General features: G+C 38.5%; 1 protein-coding gene across 1 annotated transcript in view; it reads right to left on the bottom strand.

Annotated features, from left to right (window-relative positions):
- Window positions 1–1,947: 1,947 nt before the first annotated feature.
- Window positions 1,948–15,633, bottom strand: part of LOC306905081 (pleckstrin homology domain-containing family G member 3) — a 41,954-nt gene continuing 28,268 nt past the window's right edge. The window contains exons 5-18 of the mRNA XM_079475464.1: window positions 14,210–14,279; window positions 12,716–12,762; window positions 12,107–12,257; window positions 11,684–11,815; window positions 11,427–11,609; window positions 11,199–11,291; window positions 11,029–11,115; window positions 10,914–10,947; window positions 10,551–10,646; window positions 10,428–10,460; window positions 8,507–8,856; window positions 7,201–7,302; window positions 4,980–6,513; window positions 1,948–3,791 (exon numbers count right to left, since the gene is read on the bottom strand). Of these exons, the coding sequence (XP_079331590.1) occupies window positions 2,884–3,791; window positions 4,980–6,513; window positions 7,201–7,302; window positions 8,507–8,856; window positions 10,428–10,460; window positions 10,551–10,646; window positions 10,914–10,947; window positions 11,029–11,115; window positions 11,199–11,291; window positions 11,427–11,609; window positions 11,684–11,815; window positions 12,107–12,257; window positions 12,716–12,762; window positions 14,210–14,279 (3,820 nt within the window). The 3' untranslated portion in view covers window positions 1,948–2,883. The remainder of the gene's footprint in view (window positions 3,792–4,979; window positions 6,514–7,200; window positions 7,303–8,506; window positions 8,857–10,427; window positions 10,461–10,550; window positions 10,647–10,913; window positions 10,948–11,028; window positions 11,116–11,198; window positions 11,292–11,426; window positions 11,610–11,683; window positions 11,816–12,106; window positions 12,258–12,715; window positions 12,763–14,209; window positions 14,280–15,633) is intronic.

The following is a 15,633-nucleotide window of genomic DNA, read 5'->3' as shown; positions in this document are numbered from 1 at the left end:
ACGGAATTGCAAGGCAGGGTCGCAGATGGGATCTTTTAACTGGGAATACCAAGCTGTCAGCAAGTGATTTTAACTCAGACAGTAATTTTGGCCGTTAACTAGTGCTCAAGTAGCTACTTTGCGTTGTTTGGGCTAATGGTTTCCACTAAAAAGCCATTGGAGGATTCTTATTTGAAATCCTGGATAAACACCCTGATAGCACACATACATCTGGTTTACGTCTATTTGACGTCTGCACGACATCTACAATACATAGTTTGTTCATCTGCAATACATCTCGGAGACATCTGCTGTCAGACATCATATAGACATCTAGAAGATGTCTGTAAGATGTTCATGATTTAGAATAGATGTAAAGCTGCTCTTTCTAAGATGTTTAGCAGATGTTTTTACGCAGCAGATTTTTCCAGATCTCCAGATCTTTAGCAGACGTATTACAGACGTTCAGACATCTCCAATACGTATTGCAGATGAGGAAACGATGTATTGCAGATTTAAATGCAGACGTCAAATAGACGCAAGCCAGATGGATTGTGCAATCTGGGCAACAATGAACAGTCAACACTAGATCAAACCCTTATTTGTCGAGTAAGCCAATCACCAACCAAAACTTCATGCCTTCTGCTAAATATGATTTATTTAAACAATTAAACATAAATCAGTAAATTTACCTAAATCAACTTATACAGCACATTGGGTTAGATGATAATGTTTTGCCGGGGCCTTCATAAATTGTTAAATTTATCCAACCATTCTTTTTGTGTTAATTCGCTATTTGCCACTGTCCACTCACCTCTCTCCACGGTTTTCTAAAGACTACAAATAAATAACAAAACTAATCTGCCACAACTGGGAAAAGTCAACAAGCATAGGATACGTACATTGTTTGTTTTTTGAAAAAAAAATTAGAGGTGATTGTTTTTTTGTCTCTTCATTGCCTTTATGTGGCAGTTATACAGTCCATTTTTTCAGTCCAGAAAAATCACCAGCTCAGTCATGGACGATGGCATTTGATCACTATGGTTAACGCTACTACAGCTCCTCATAGGACCCCGGCAGCGGGGTCAGGAGTCGTAGCAGGCTAGAAGCAGATCAGAGAGCACAGAGAATGTAAACGTCGGTAGCCGACCTGATTCTGAAGCAGGGACGGCAAAATAATGAATGAGCGGTGGGCCTGTCCGTCTCTACTTAGGTTAATGTACATGTGGAAACCCGGATTAACCTTTCGTAGGGATAGTGAGGGGGACGGATCGGGTCACTATTGGCACTTTTCCACAGCATGGTATCGTCAGGCTCGGCTCAGTACAGCTCGTTTCACTTCGGCTCAGTTTACTTTTGGTGATTATAAATTTATCATCATGGTTGCGCCGGCTCTCCTGCTGTAGAATCATTGTGAATGCGACAAACACATGCACAACACTGGAGTAATAGAGCATATTGATGGCGGATGGCAGCAATACAAAATACGGCTAAAATGCTGAGTTTTGGAAATCCTACAGCAAAGAGCAGACTATGGGATCGGTCGCAATGGGGGTGGCTTCATAGCTTCATGATGATGATGTTACACTGATTGGTTGTCCGAATAAAATAAACCCACCCCCTATGACACTGTGCTGCAAATAAATCCCATTATCCGTCTGTGGGGAATTTCTGGTGGCTTTGTTGCCCAAGGGCCTCTGTTTTCATAGAGTATGCCAGCCTCTATAAATGTGGTTATCCACAGGTTTCTACGAACTTCTTCGCTCGGAGCAACAAACGTCACACAAATTTGACGCAATGTTAAGTGATTTTTGCCCCCTATCAAACACCCAACACCTGATCGCTTTTAAAATTCATAGCAAACCTCTCCTCAATAAGCCACTCGATTTGAGCCCTCATGGGTCTATGCCAAACGGTGGGGGACGAGTTACGCACCAAAGAAAGTGGAAAAGCACAATAAATCCAAATGCAGTGTTAAAATTGCACGGTTTAATCATTGCTTGATGCATTTATGAAGTCAGACATGTACAGTATGGAAATTAACAGTGTAATAAATAACACAAAGACACATGATGAATCCGAAAGTAGACCTTTAGAAAAGTACAGAATACACAACAAATCAGCATAACTCGTGTGGTTAAAAGCGTTTCATTAAAAGATGTATGTTTGTCTTTACAAATCAATGCTAATGCTACCGTAAGCACAAATGACTGCAATTAATGCCATACGAAATCAAAGTGCAATTCAAGGGTCAAAACACGTGTTACATGTTTGACCTATAAAGCTATACGTGTGTCTTTACCCACTTGTAAGATTCAAATCAAAAGAGGTTTAGACAGTAAAGGTGCCAAAGTAGAAATGTGAAAATAACACCCCATTTAAGTGGTTTATCGCATTGAAGAGTCTTTGTTAGACTGGAATCCCACTACTCCGCCAGGGCTTAAAATTGTAGTACAGAGTAGATTTTATCCCTACGTGAAACTCTAGCTAAGTGATGTAGCATTAGAAAATACAGTATAACTGCTAAAGTTTAAAGATTCTTTAAAAACATTTCCTTGACAATTATGTAAAGTGACTTCCATTCATAAACATATATCTACAACCAAGTGTGTAAATGGGAAAACAGAAAAAGATGCATGTACAACCTTATTTACACTTTTTGTTTTTCAACATCAGTAGGCAACATAACGTATACAGTGTCTGACATACCTGTAAAACATTGAATCCATTTTCAGTTTTGAATGTGATTCAGTATGCTACAGAAATTTATACGCAGACCATTTTTTCAGTGGTAAATTAGGTGAAATGAATGTTTCACATACAATGTTTTTGGCAAATAAAAAACATGTTCTTTAAAAACAACGTAAAGAAGAGCCAAAATATACAAACATAAACCGTCTCCCTCTATCTTAAGCTTTGGAATTTTTCTCTGAGGTTCTTGACAACGCTCTGTTGACTAGCATCTGCTTTTGTCCCAGAATCCACTGCATTTTTAAGAGCATCATCTAAGTGTTCGCAAGATGGTGACGCTTTCTCGAGTTCTTGTCGCCTCTCAATCTTAGGCAATTGTTCTGCCCTAGACCCCGCCCCCTCTTGTCTCAGACGGTACTCTTCTGACTCCTGATAGGCCCGGCAGCGGTCAAAGACAGCCATGAATGACAGCTTCTCATGAGATGTTGGTGAACGTATTTGAACATAGCTATCACTTGATTCACCTGTCATCATTTCCTGGTTATTCGGTTGTTCTGTCTTTGGCATCGCTTCTGGAAGTTTCTCAATCACTGTTATGCTCTTGTCATTGGGGAGGGTGGCCTTGGCTGAGATGTAGTAACCACTCCTAACGTCTCTGGTTTGAAGATTCTGTAAATCACCTAAGGACAAATCCCCCAATTTACGGTCCAAAGAAAAAGCACGCTGGGTCCGATTTAACCCATCTTCACTTACTTGATAGACCTTGTTGTGAGTTGACGGGTCTGAGAGGCCATTAGGGGTAGAACTGCAGCTAGACCGTCTACTTGAACCGCTGTCAAACATTCTCTCTGATGCCAGACGACTTTGGTTTACTGGGGGCTGCGCAGAGGAGCTGCTCAAGTGTGCGTATTTGGAGCAAAGCTCGCGGACGTCTGGCCAGTTGAATTGCTCAGATGTTGTCGGGCTATGAGGACTTCTGGAACGAGGCTGTCGTGGGGACAAGCCCTTCGGGGTGCCGACAGGATTAGGAGTGTGGACTGGGCTGGGAGTCATCACCTGGGCCTTCTGGTCTCCATCAGTCTGCTCATTTGGATTCAAGGACAGCATAAGATTTGGAGGACCTGTTAATCACAATGCCAAATATGAGTGCGGCTGGAGAGTTTTAGCTTTGAACATATTGTAGATCTATCCATATACATAAAATCATCACATTTCAATCTTATTTGTCGCATCACGCTGTCGATCCTCATCATAGCATACAGAGAAACGGTTAAAGCTAGATACAGATCATGTTATAAGGTTATATTGAGCAGGTATAAGGGGAACACGATCGCTTTTTGAAGATGTTTGCTTGTGAGTGAATTGATTATAACTGCTGTTCAGTCGCGCATTGCGCGCTCCCATTGCTACATGAATGATATGTAACGTTAGCGCTCATGTGACACACGCGAACATCCGAAATAGTCTGTTAGGCACATGTTTATATCTAAATTTATGATACTGTAGTGCCGCGGCATAGAAAGAGGCATTCTGTGTGAATGGCCGGTCACAGTGCAACAGTGAAAAGGGAACCTACTGAAACAGTGTCGCGCTGAGCCGCGTTACGCACATTGTTTAAGCTACATACACCGGTAATGCGGTATATTAAAAATTCATATAATAACAAAAATACACACCAGTATTCGGTGTGAACTGGTTTACTGCCCAGCACTAGTCTGGACTCTATCAGGGGCAGTGTTCGAATTGCGTGAAAGCTCTTGGGGGTCCCCAAACAGCCCTCAAAAAAAAAAGAAATAAATAGAAGGAGATACCAGTACAAGCATCAACCACATGATACTTTGGATCCCAGTAATCTGACCATATCACAGGCAATAGGCTAAATGTCCTAAACATTTTATAATCCATAAAAGAGATCCATATTAAGAAATGCAAAATAAAAAAATATGCAATTCCTCAATAGTGGCTGTCTGTACAGAGCTGCCAATAACTTGCCAGCCACCATATGCTTTAATTATCTCCTGATAATGTTGATCAAGTATATGAGAATAATCCATATGAACAAATGCAGAATAAGAAAAAATGATGTAATTCTTTCGGGCGAAAGCAGAAGGGTAACCATCTTGTTAAAGTAATTTGACCAAAAATAACTTAAGGTTTTAAGTAGACTAGTTTGAATGAAAAACCAGTGGACCCCCCAAGTTAATTATTTTAGACCTTATGGGAGGTCCCTTCGTGCTTATAGGAGGTCAGGGACCTCCCAAGCGTTAGTTGTAAACTAGTAAATACTTAATGGTCAACTTTGATCCTACCTTTGGCCTCCTCCGACTTTTCCTCCACCACCGATGGAAGGTTCCTCTTGACCGACCATGCATCTCCAGAGTCCTGGCTAATGAGCCTCAGCAAAGGTTGTGGGCCCTTGATGCGTTGACTGTATTGCCTTGCGAGATTGATGACTTTGTTTTGTGCTGCATCTGCATCTTCTGCCGACTGAGGATCTGAGTCTATTTCTTTATCAGCTTCTGCTCTCAGCTGGATAACTCGGGGGGCTAAAGGTCTAGAGGGTCTACCTTCATCCTCCCGAGGTCTGAGTACAAAGGCATCACTCTCACTGGCTGCTCTGTTCAAGATTTTTCCAGTCTCTCTAGGAGGTGATGGTGTCAAGGACTCCTCTGTTATAGCGCTAAGATCCAAACTTTCAAGTACCCTCAGTCTATCTCCAACATCTGGCTTTGAAACCTGGTTTTGACCATTCCTTGGGAGGCCAGGATTTGCCCCTCTAAAATAAGGAGCCTCTCTGGATCTCAATGTCTTGAGGTCACCTTGACATTTAGTGACCTCTTTTTCCATATCCTGCCAGATTTTGATCATCTCAGAGGAGGGGCGAAAAACCTCTTCTTTAGGTATCATGGCACCGTCAACATCAGAACCAAAAAAGAAATCTGGAGAAGCACTTTCCAGGGATGACACGTTTGTATTAGTTTTAGGTTCTGATAAAGCAGAGGTAACCAAAGAAGATTCTACGTCTGAGGTGTACACTTGATCGGTTCCAGATGAACTGGTGGTTTTCTCTTTTGCAACGTTAATATCCTTAGGAATGCTGTTGAAACGACTAACTGAACTTCTCACAAGCCCGCTTGGAATATAAGTGAGGCTTTCTCTACGCTTCAGGCTAAAAGTGGCATCCTGGTGTTCGGCGTTCTCATAGTACATCCTAATCTTGTTCATAAGTAGCTGGTCTTGCGTTGAAAGCACGGAATCCCTTCTTCTCTGGACGCTTCGGTCTGAATCAAAAGGACTATCATCCCTTGTAGACGCAAATGTTAGGTCGGCTGATGCAAAGGCCTCTTGGGTCAATGAAACACTATGCATCTCAGAGCTAGTGCTAGATAGACGAAGCAGACGCTCTTGGGAATCTCCAAGACTTAACATGCTTGCAGTTCTGCTGGGAAGACGTGGAGATGTGCATCCAAGGGATTGTACTTCATCTGCGTTGGCGCTACTACAACGTGCATTTGAGACAAAGTGTTCAGCGATTGCGCTGGCCTTGTCGAGCACAGATGATGGTAGGATGCTGCTGGAGTCTGTTTTATGCTCCGTGTCTTCCTCTTCCTCTGAAGACTCGCCGGGTGTATCGTCCTGCTGTAACAGAGGTGAAATCTCTTCTACCTCTTCTTTGGTAATTTCCTGGTCATCTTTGTCAACTGCAAGCTCCACATCATGAATATCTGTGTCCTTCTGGTCCATGACTAAAGAGTCTGGATCAGAAGAGGTGTCCGGCTGTAGTTTTTCAACGGAACCCCAGTTTGGTGTAACGTTTAGGTTTTGCGACTTGTTCTCGCATGTCTAGGAAAAGAAAGCCAAATAGTATTCAAATTCTTAAACTTTCAGTTTTTTTCCATGTGACAAACAGAATCCCAATGAATACAGCAAAGGTCTTGAACATGATTTTGATTACATAGTGTGCATTTGTTCAACCAAAAGTATACCCAAACTAGTGCTGTCAAATCGATTATGTATGTTATGTACTCTTGTGTTTATATGATATCTTTGTGTGAAGTGCATATTTATATGTATAGATAATTCCACACACATACATGTACAGTACATACAACATTTTTCTGCCTAAAAATATATAAACAGTATACTGTACATTTATATTTAAATATAATATACTTTGTATAAATATATATCACTTATACATTTCCTAAAAATACACATGTATGTATTACAGTTTTGAATAAATACAAACATTTAATTTGGCATCGATTAATCCTGATTAATTGATTTGACAGCAATAACCCCAATGGATAACATCAGCATTTGTTAAAAAATCTTTTAAAATTCAAAATGATGGTAGTAATTTAAAAGCAGATTCTCAAATAGAAAACTCAGACCAGACTGGTATCACCACATTTACTGCTTAGATCAGTGGTTCTTTAGCTTATTACGCATAAAAGACATGTACAGTTGAATCAATACAAATACCACAAATCAGTCAAATGTAACAACAGTAGATGTGTCATAACTCACCAGTTCTGCGTATTTTTCATCAGTAAAATGATTCTCTTCCTGTTTAAGTGATGGGCCATTTTCTTTATTGAAGATATCAGTGACCTCACATCCCTCTTCATCCTTACATAAAAAATAAACATGCGTTAAGAACATTTCAAACAGGCAGATCTGTATATTTACAGCATTATTAAAACAACAGTACAAGTAGTAGGACAATTATTTTCAGATTATTCGATAGTTATGGTTTAAGTTAGTCTTGATTTGTAAACACAAACTTTTATTCTGGATGCGATTAATCATTTGATAGCCCTAATTATTATATAATAGAAAATAATGGAGGACAAGCACAAGTTACTGTCACAAAAATGTTAGTTATTTTCATGACTAATAAAAACATTAATGTAGTAAAAGAACAGTTCATATTGCATGCATATCTCAGTCATAGTGTATAGATCATGATTTAAAAACTAAACACATTTTCATGTTCTCCTGGTCATGCTGACTTTAAAACCAAAAATCTTTATATGTTAAGAGCCAATTCATCAAAAGACACATCTTTATAACAATCATCATTTAATTAAATTAGTAAAGGTTTGAATGCCAAAAATAAGGTCTGTCAAACGATTAATCGTGCTTAATGACATGCAAAATAAAAGTTTGTGTTTACATATTATATATTTATCTGTATACTGTGCATATACATTTTGCATTTATAAAACCATACACATGCATATAAATATATATTTAAAAAATATAAAAACTAGTAAACGTTTACATATATTTTAAATGATTGGTAAATATAAATAAACGCAAGTAAATAAATATTGCCTAAATATTTATACATGTATGTGTTTATATATGTTTATAAACACAAAATTTATATGCACAGTACACAGACATATATTACTTGTATTCTGGTGCGATTAATTGTGATTAATCGTTTGACAGCCCTAAGAAAATTCCAATCAGAAATGGAAAAATACAGCATCAATTGCTTTGTTTCCATATCCCAACAACACTATTACTAGACATTTCTCTCAACTCAACAAATGAACGGCAACAAACCGTTAGTTCAAACAAATTAGTGATAAGCACATTTACTCTGTGACCAATGTTTCATGACGGCAAAAAGCAAAAGGTGAGATTCATGCTCCTTGTTACAATTCCGGTGCCGGGTCATCTACAGCTTTAGTTTCGGGGGGATTCTGGTGAGTTGTTAGTGTATTCTGTTACGGCACATGCAACGTAGAAGGGAGGTTTGGTAGGCACAATGAAGGTCAGGTAGAAGGATAAACAAAATTCCCGTGGTGGTAGAGAACCTCACCGTTGGCAAGCCCATAGAAAGCAAAGCCCTGGCTTTATAGTGCCAACAGGAAATGGCAGCCAACATGGTGCTCGCGAAGTCAGCTACCTGGTTGTCCTCCATTAGAATATCGTCAGATTCACTTCCCACCCCTTCAGCTTCTTCCTCTTGATTCAAGCTTCTCTTTATTGAAGTCAAGCTACAGGCCTGTTCTTCATTATCGCTGGCTTCAGGGCAGTCCTCGTCTACAGCGGGTCTGTCTGAATCGCTTATGTTTGAACCCAGAGTGCTGACGCTAGCCGTAGCCTCTAAAGGCCTCGAGTCAGCAGGCAAAGCCCCCTCACTGTCTGAATGCTGGGGCATGAAGTCATAAATAACATTTGTTCATGTTATAAAGCACAGGACATGGCCCAAACCCACAGCATCGGTAACATCAGAAGTAAAACTGCCCCTTTTTATTGCCCTTAGGCAATAGTAGAACTTTGTATCTCCATTCTAAACCAACAACAAACTTCCTTTAATCAATTTGGTTGATTTATTGGTTTCTTACCTTTAGTTTTGCTGATACATAGTTCCAAACAGCAGACCAGCCATCAAAGCAAGAAAAAACAGAATGTTAGTCAATTTAAAGGCATATTATACAGTACACCTTGAAAATATGTATTGAAGATAAATACTACACGAGCAACGTTTCTACAACTCTTTAAACACCTTAAGACTACACAATGGCTAGACAATTTATTTGGTATGTGTAAAAATCTTTTAAAACAAAATATGAGACCCTTCTGTAGAAATCTGCATACAACATTTAACTTGCGTTTGACTGTTTTCAACATGAACTAATTCTACATATTGTACAAGACATTCTGCAAAAAACATTAACTTGATCTTTAATATAGACTAAAGCCATGTGAAAGACTGAAGTCAAAGTGTTAATAAAGCATTTAATCGATCATTTACAGCAATGAACAAACGTTATCTATTTATGTCATTTTATGGCTAAATTTCACAATGACATTTTATGACTTTGGCCTAGATTTCACAGACAGGGCCACATTTTGTTGCCGTCCATTTTTCATGATTTCTTTTTAAAATAAATTATTACTATTAGTATCATGTTTGTCTGTGGGTTTAAACCAATAAAAAGTATTAAAAATAGTTTGTCAACTTTGACAACACAGTGTCATTGAAATAAATGCAGGGTTTTTATGTTTTGTTAAATGCCAGTTTTGGAGATACACGGTTTTAGTCGATCAGCATCAATTTGATATACAGTATTTGTGTAAAATATGACAAGTTCCAGAAGTATGAAAGCACAATAACGTTTGGAATATGGAAAATAATAATAAATATAGCTGCTAGCAGCTACGAAGTGCCCAAGCACCACTGTGCCAACGCAAAATGGTGGTTCTCAGAAAACAATGCACAGTGGTCTGGCATGTCTTATGCAAGTGCTTATGATTTTTTTACAATCATGACAATCAGCACTACAGAGCCCCCTGCTACCCCTGCGTACCAAAGTTCGCCCGGGCCTAATGGCCAATATATGTCTGACTTTTCTAACAAGTTTCAAGAGTTTATGAGCATGTTAAAGGACTATTGTTTAAGTTTTGCTGCATCTAGTGGTGAGGTTGCGACTTGCAACCAGCGGCTCGCTTCCTCCTCCCTTTCAAAGCCATACGGAGGCTGAGAGAGGACTACGATGTTGTCACGTTTTCATTTATTTTCCAAATGATATAACATATTAACCAAACGTGTTCTGTAGAGCAGAGCAAAAGGTCACATTTCCTTTGTTCCGTTGGGACACAGATTGTCTGGAACATTCAAATCAAGCCGGGATTATTTGGATTATCAGGTTTTGCACAAATTTGGAGAGCCTGAGTTCATGCTGCCAAAGACACACCACAAACAAAACCATTTTGAGAAAAACATTGAAAATTACCTTTAGTGGTCTTTAAAATCTCTTTAGATGTTTCTGTTGACGGATAAAGAAGTAGACCATCGTTGTACATCACATTTCAATAAAGAAAACATGTTCAGAAGAAGAATGAGACTGAGAACCTACCTGACCGTCTTCGGCCCTGTCTAGAGTTTGTGAACTCCTCTGCTTGGCATGACATTGACTTTTTTAGTTTCTCTGGGCTGTACCTGTACTTTTTATCTGACAAAACAAAGCCATGGACAAAAATGGTTTATTGTTAGTAACACTTTATAACTCCAAGTTTTAAGTGTATAATTTCTATATAACTTACTACTAGTACTACTTTGCAACTCGCACACTAAACTACACATCATATAATGTGCAATTAATATAAAATCATTGAAAAAAAGGCAAACTTATTAGTTCCAAACTTTGTTTTTTATTATATAATATCATCAAAAATTAAATCGCACTGTCATCATAAACTCATCTGATACCAACACTTACAAATAGAATCCATCTCCAAAATGGCTTCCTTTGCCTAAAAGTGAAACACCAAAACATTCAAAATGAATTTGAGATGCTTTAAAACACAAACATATGTTGTTTGAAGTTTGCTTACCTTCTGTGGTATGACAGCCTGATGGTTCTCCAAAATGAGTCTTTTAATATGATGAGCCCATAACTTTTTTTCCTCCACTGTCCTGGTCTAATAGAAACCCTAATGTTAATAATTCTTATTATAAACCCGAGTACAGAACAATCACTGAACGATAGACCACGAGGACACACCTGGACGGTATGAGGTTGTTTGGGATGCTTGTAATGAGTGACGCTGAAGCACAGTGAGTCCTTGGAACTCTCGATCAACATCAGCGTTGAGCACTGCAGACAGAAAAAAACGAAGAAAACAACCTCATTCCCATGTCAAACCAGCATTTATTAATCCATAAAAGATTCAGATTCTATATTAATAAGCATTAATCGACTCCTCAGATATGACGAACGCTGATGTCCTACCGAGATGTGGGTTTTATATACGTAATGTTCCCCTCTACGTTTAGTGATGAGGATCATGCGGTCGAAGAGGAAGAGTGTACGCTCATTCTTAGCGCGCTGGACACGGAAGTTGCCTTCTAGTACCAACTCTCCGTACGTGGTCAGATCTGGACCCTTCCAGTTAATGAGAAGAGACTGGATTTCCTACAATAGAAGTTGAAGTTTAAAATTGTCCACATAATGCACACACTATATTTGCATGTGTGTTGTTAGCCCACCTGGAGACGGACAGCATGCTCGTGTTTTCTTTTCATGTCGTTTATATACCACGCCACACCTGTCATTGTGTATATAGCCTCCTCTACTACCTCATACCCCTCCTCTCGTTGGTCAAAGTGCTTGGCGATCTCCTATAAAACAACATGTCCACATGCAAAATAAGACAAAAAGATATTTAAAGATTTTTTCTTTCTGTCAACAGTTGAAACATGTTATAAAATAAAGTTTAAAACGCACAATGCGATAATTTGCTTTAGCTGCTAAAGAGCACTGACCGCAAATAAACAATACGTTCTATATATTTGGAATTTCCCCCGTGACGGTTCGGAACGAATACGCGTTAAACCCCTTACACATTAAATACCATTAAAAAAATCAAACACAAAGGGATTTGTTCATCCGGAAAAATGCAGTTGGTTAACCTGAAGCAAAAGATGATATTTGAGTATCCTCTGGACGGGCTTGAGCAGGTAAGATCCCAGAGGTAAAGATCGTTTTAGCGTAGCCTGTCTCTCCCTGAAGAACTTAGCCAGAGATTTGTTTCTCATGCAGTCCGTGAGAGCAGCCACAGAGCTGACAGGAGAAGATGAACGGTCAAAACACAGAGGTATACAAACCGTTACATAAACGAAACATTAAACATTAATCTGAGCATTCACAACGAAGTCTTACTTCTACTTTGAACCTGAAGGTTTTATTACTTATAGGTTTCTTTTGTTTAAAGTTCACATTCAAATGAGGTTGAAACAGATGCTCAACTATATGTGTTGTTTAAAATTCACCCCCACAGAGGTGATGTATCAGATAAATTACTTTTGGGGGAAACCAGTGTGCATTGTGGATCTGTGGTGTTTGTCTGAGTATCCGGACCATTCCGACATGGCAACATGGGTTTAACCAATAGACAGTTTTCCCTGTCCATCATGTTTCTAGGATGTTTTACCTTTAAGAATCTTAGGCCTCAAAAACGAATACAAATGCTGTATAATCCATGCAAAAGCTCTTTACCACATTGTTAAGTTTATACTTACTTTGGATAGTTGGTGCAATATTGTGTGTAGATTTCAAAATGTTCACGCTAAAATGTGGAGGGAAATAGAGTTAGTAATGCCTTTCCCGACAACACAGTCAGTCACATTTCCTCATTCAAAGAATCAATATCACTGATGATTATTTAAGTTGTTTTGGAGTATAATCAAGTTCTTTTTAAATACAGAAGAATTTAAAGAAAAAATGCAAACACCAAAAGACATGGGCACCAATTGGGACTTTCGCCCCTCTGTTCTGCTTCAACATAAACAGTCAAATTCTACCACACCAGATTTGTAAATATTTTTTATTAATGCAAATGGGCATTGTAATGAACAGAAAGCTGGAAGCATATCATTCTGCAGAATGTTTATAGACTGTTTCATTGGACGTGCAAGCCTGGACTCCAGTAAACTTCCGGTCTGTGTTTGTTTACCGGTCTAATAATAGAACTTTTAATATTTTATTTAATTTATGTTGCCATTAATCAATGTAATTATTTTATGGTATCATAATTATATGAAATAAAAGATGTAATAAACAGAGTGTAGTCTATTTTCAGTTCCTCAAAAGAGCGACGCGCCAACAATGCGCCTGAGCACACCTCTGTTTTTGGCCAACAAGCCCATGGGTGCACAAATGCATTTGCTATTTAAACAACGCGGCGCAGGACAGGAAAATTTCTAATTTGAAGCCTGCTACGTCATCAAGGCTGTCTCGTTTCATAAAAGCAGGTAGGACACTCCGTATGCACCCTTCTAATGCGACCTACGTTCACAAGAATTCGTAGGACACATGAGGTTTTTGTTGCTAGAGATAACCCACAATTCTTTGCGTCGTCCAACGTTTGTTATATGAATAAACGGCATTCAATCAAATATGTGGTGCTAAAATAGTTAACAGTTTAGTCACGTTAATTTAATCTTAGCAGGCATATGTAGTAAATGGGTTTACAATGTATTAGTGATTTTTAAACGGTTTAAAACAGTAAGGCAAACTATTTTACACTCTTGGCATTGTTTAGGGTAGAAATTAACCAACTTTTAACCTCTTAAAATCACGTAGAAATTATTTTAATTCATTTGACAGGTGTGCGATTGTCATAGCAATGTGGTGCTTCTCGTTTCCATTTCTGCCAGTATGTCCTACAAAGGACTTGTAAGTTGAGGATCCTCCGATTGCATCCTTTAGAGGACGATACCTTACGAACTGAGAATGTGTACCGGAAGTTAAAGGCAGTCCACGAACTCGAGCATGCGCAGTAACGTTTATTCATGTTGTTGCTTCGAAACAGTCTATATAACCGTATATGTTGCATTAAGATTTTGAGCGAGTGTTCAAATATTTTAGATTTAAATGTACTGTACTACAGTTTATTTCAGATCTATTAACACAATATTATTGAAATATATTAAGATCTAACGGCTAAAAGTATTGGGTATGGGTTGTTGATATTCTGATGCATGCAAGTCTCCTAAGCAAATACCGGACCTCACCTTAAGTACAAAGCATCTTGCGATGGCCACGGGATCATTGTCACACATGTCCAGTGACTGAAGCAGCTCACTATAAAATAAGAAAACAACGCACAACCTTAAGTATACAGTCAAAACTACATTTTTTCAGACATTAGATATCCTTTTTATTATTTTATTTCTATTGAGTGCGGGACGCTGTAGTTCATTTATGTAAGTGAGGATAGCTGAATAAACTGTGACATATTATACCCAACAAATCTTCATACAGTTGAGTACCAGTAAAACTGATAATAATTTTGGACCAAATTCTTCGGACACTTTGATCATGTTTTTCTTATTTTTTTCTTTAATTGCTGGTGTGAACTTTTAACACACAAGACTGAAGTAAAGCATTGCTTTGTAATTGGTTGCCCTAAGTTTGTATTATCTAATCATGTACTTAAATATAACAGCTGACAGCAATTCAACGTCATCCATAACATTCATTTCTATCAACGTTAATTGACGTTATCAAGATAAATTTTGTTCTGACAGTTTAGTGTCATATTTTATTATCATTTTATAAACTATGGCGAATAAACTGTGACAATGTGAGAAATGTTGAAAGTGTCTGAAAACATTTTGGTTTGACTGTACATCATTTGACTCTTAGACGAACACCCGCGTTCGGAGTATTCGCATCGTGACAATTTGCAATACCCCTCTTGGCCTACAGGGGTCCGTAAGAAGCATGTAAAGCAGCAGGTCTTTCGGTGTAATGAATGACACATAACAGGTGCCACTTTGTGGATAAACTTATTACTGAAGAAAATGTAATGCACGTGTGCGACCTGCGCGTACAAAGTTGGATGTCAAAATATGCGTCACACGCACCGCACGATGACCCTTGTTTACGTGTAAAAAGTAAAGTATACTTTAGGCTTAAAAGTAGTGAAAAAATTGTCAAAATTACCAAAGCAAACCGTTTCAATAGTAAATTAAATGGTAGCAATAGCAATGCACTAGCAATAATTGGCTTTCACCAGCAGCCATTTGTATGTTCGAAAATATATTCCCTGACATAAAATACACCACAGCAAACAAAGGAAATGAAAATCACACATTTTGTAGGGATGGGCAGTTTTAATCATCATTCATTTCGAGTACTGGACATGGTTAAAAAATGAATACTTTAGAATTCTGAGGCGGGGCATAAGTGTGAGGCGGGGCATAAGCGTGTGTATCGCATGGCGATAATGAAAAGATTTGAATTACAACACTGATACGAATATGTATGTTGATAAAACTGTGACAAAATTATTTGATTATTATTATATGCATTATACGATTATTAAAAATGTTTTTTTTGTGTCCGAGTGCTCGTGCCCATCCCTCAGTTTTTGTCATGCATTTATAGCAAACCACTCCAAACAGAACCATGCCATTTGTACCCTCACTTACTG

The sequence above is a fragment of the Barbatula barbatula genome (assembly GCF_947034865.1).
Source record: "Barbatula barbatula genome assembly, chromosome: 15".
NCBI classification, from domain to species: domain Eukaryota; kingdom Metazoa; phylum Chordata; class Actinopteri; order Cypriniformes; family Nemacheilidae; genus Barbatula; species Barbatula barbatula.
This window is presented reverse-complemented; position numbering and strand designations above follow the sequence as displayed.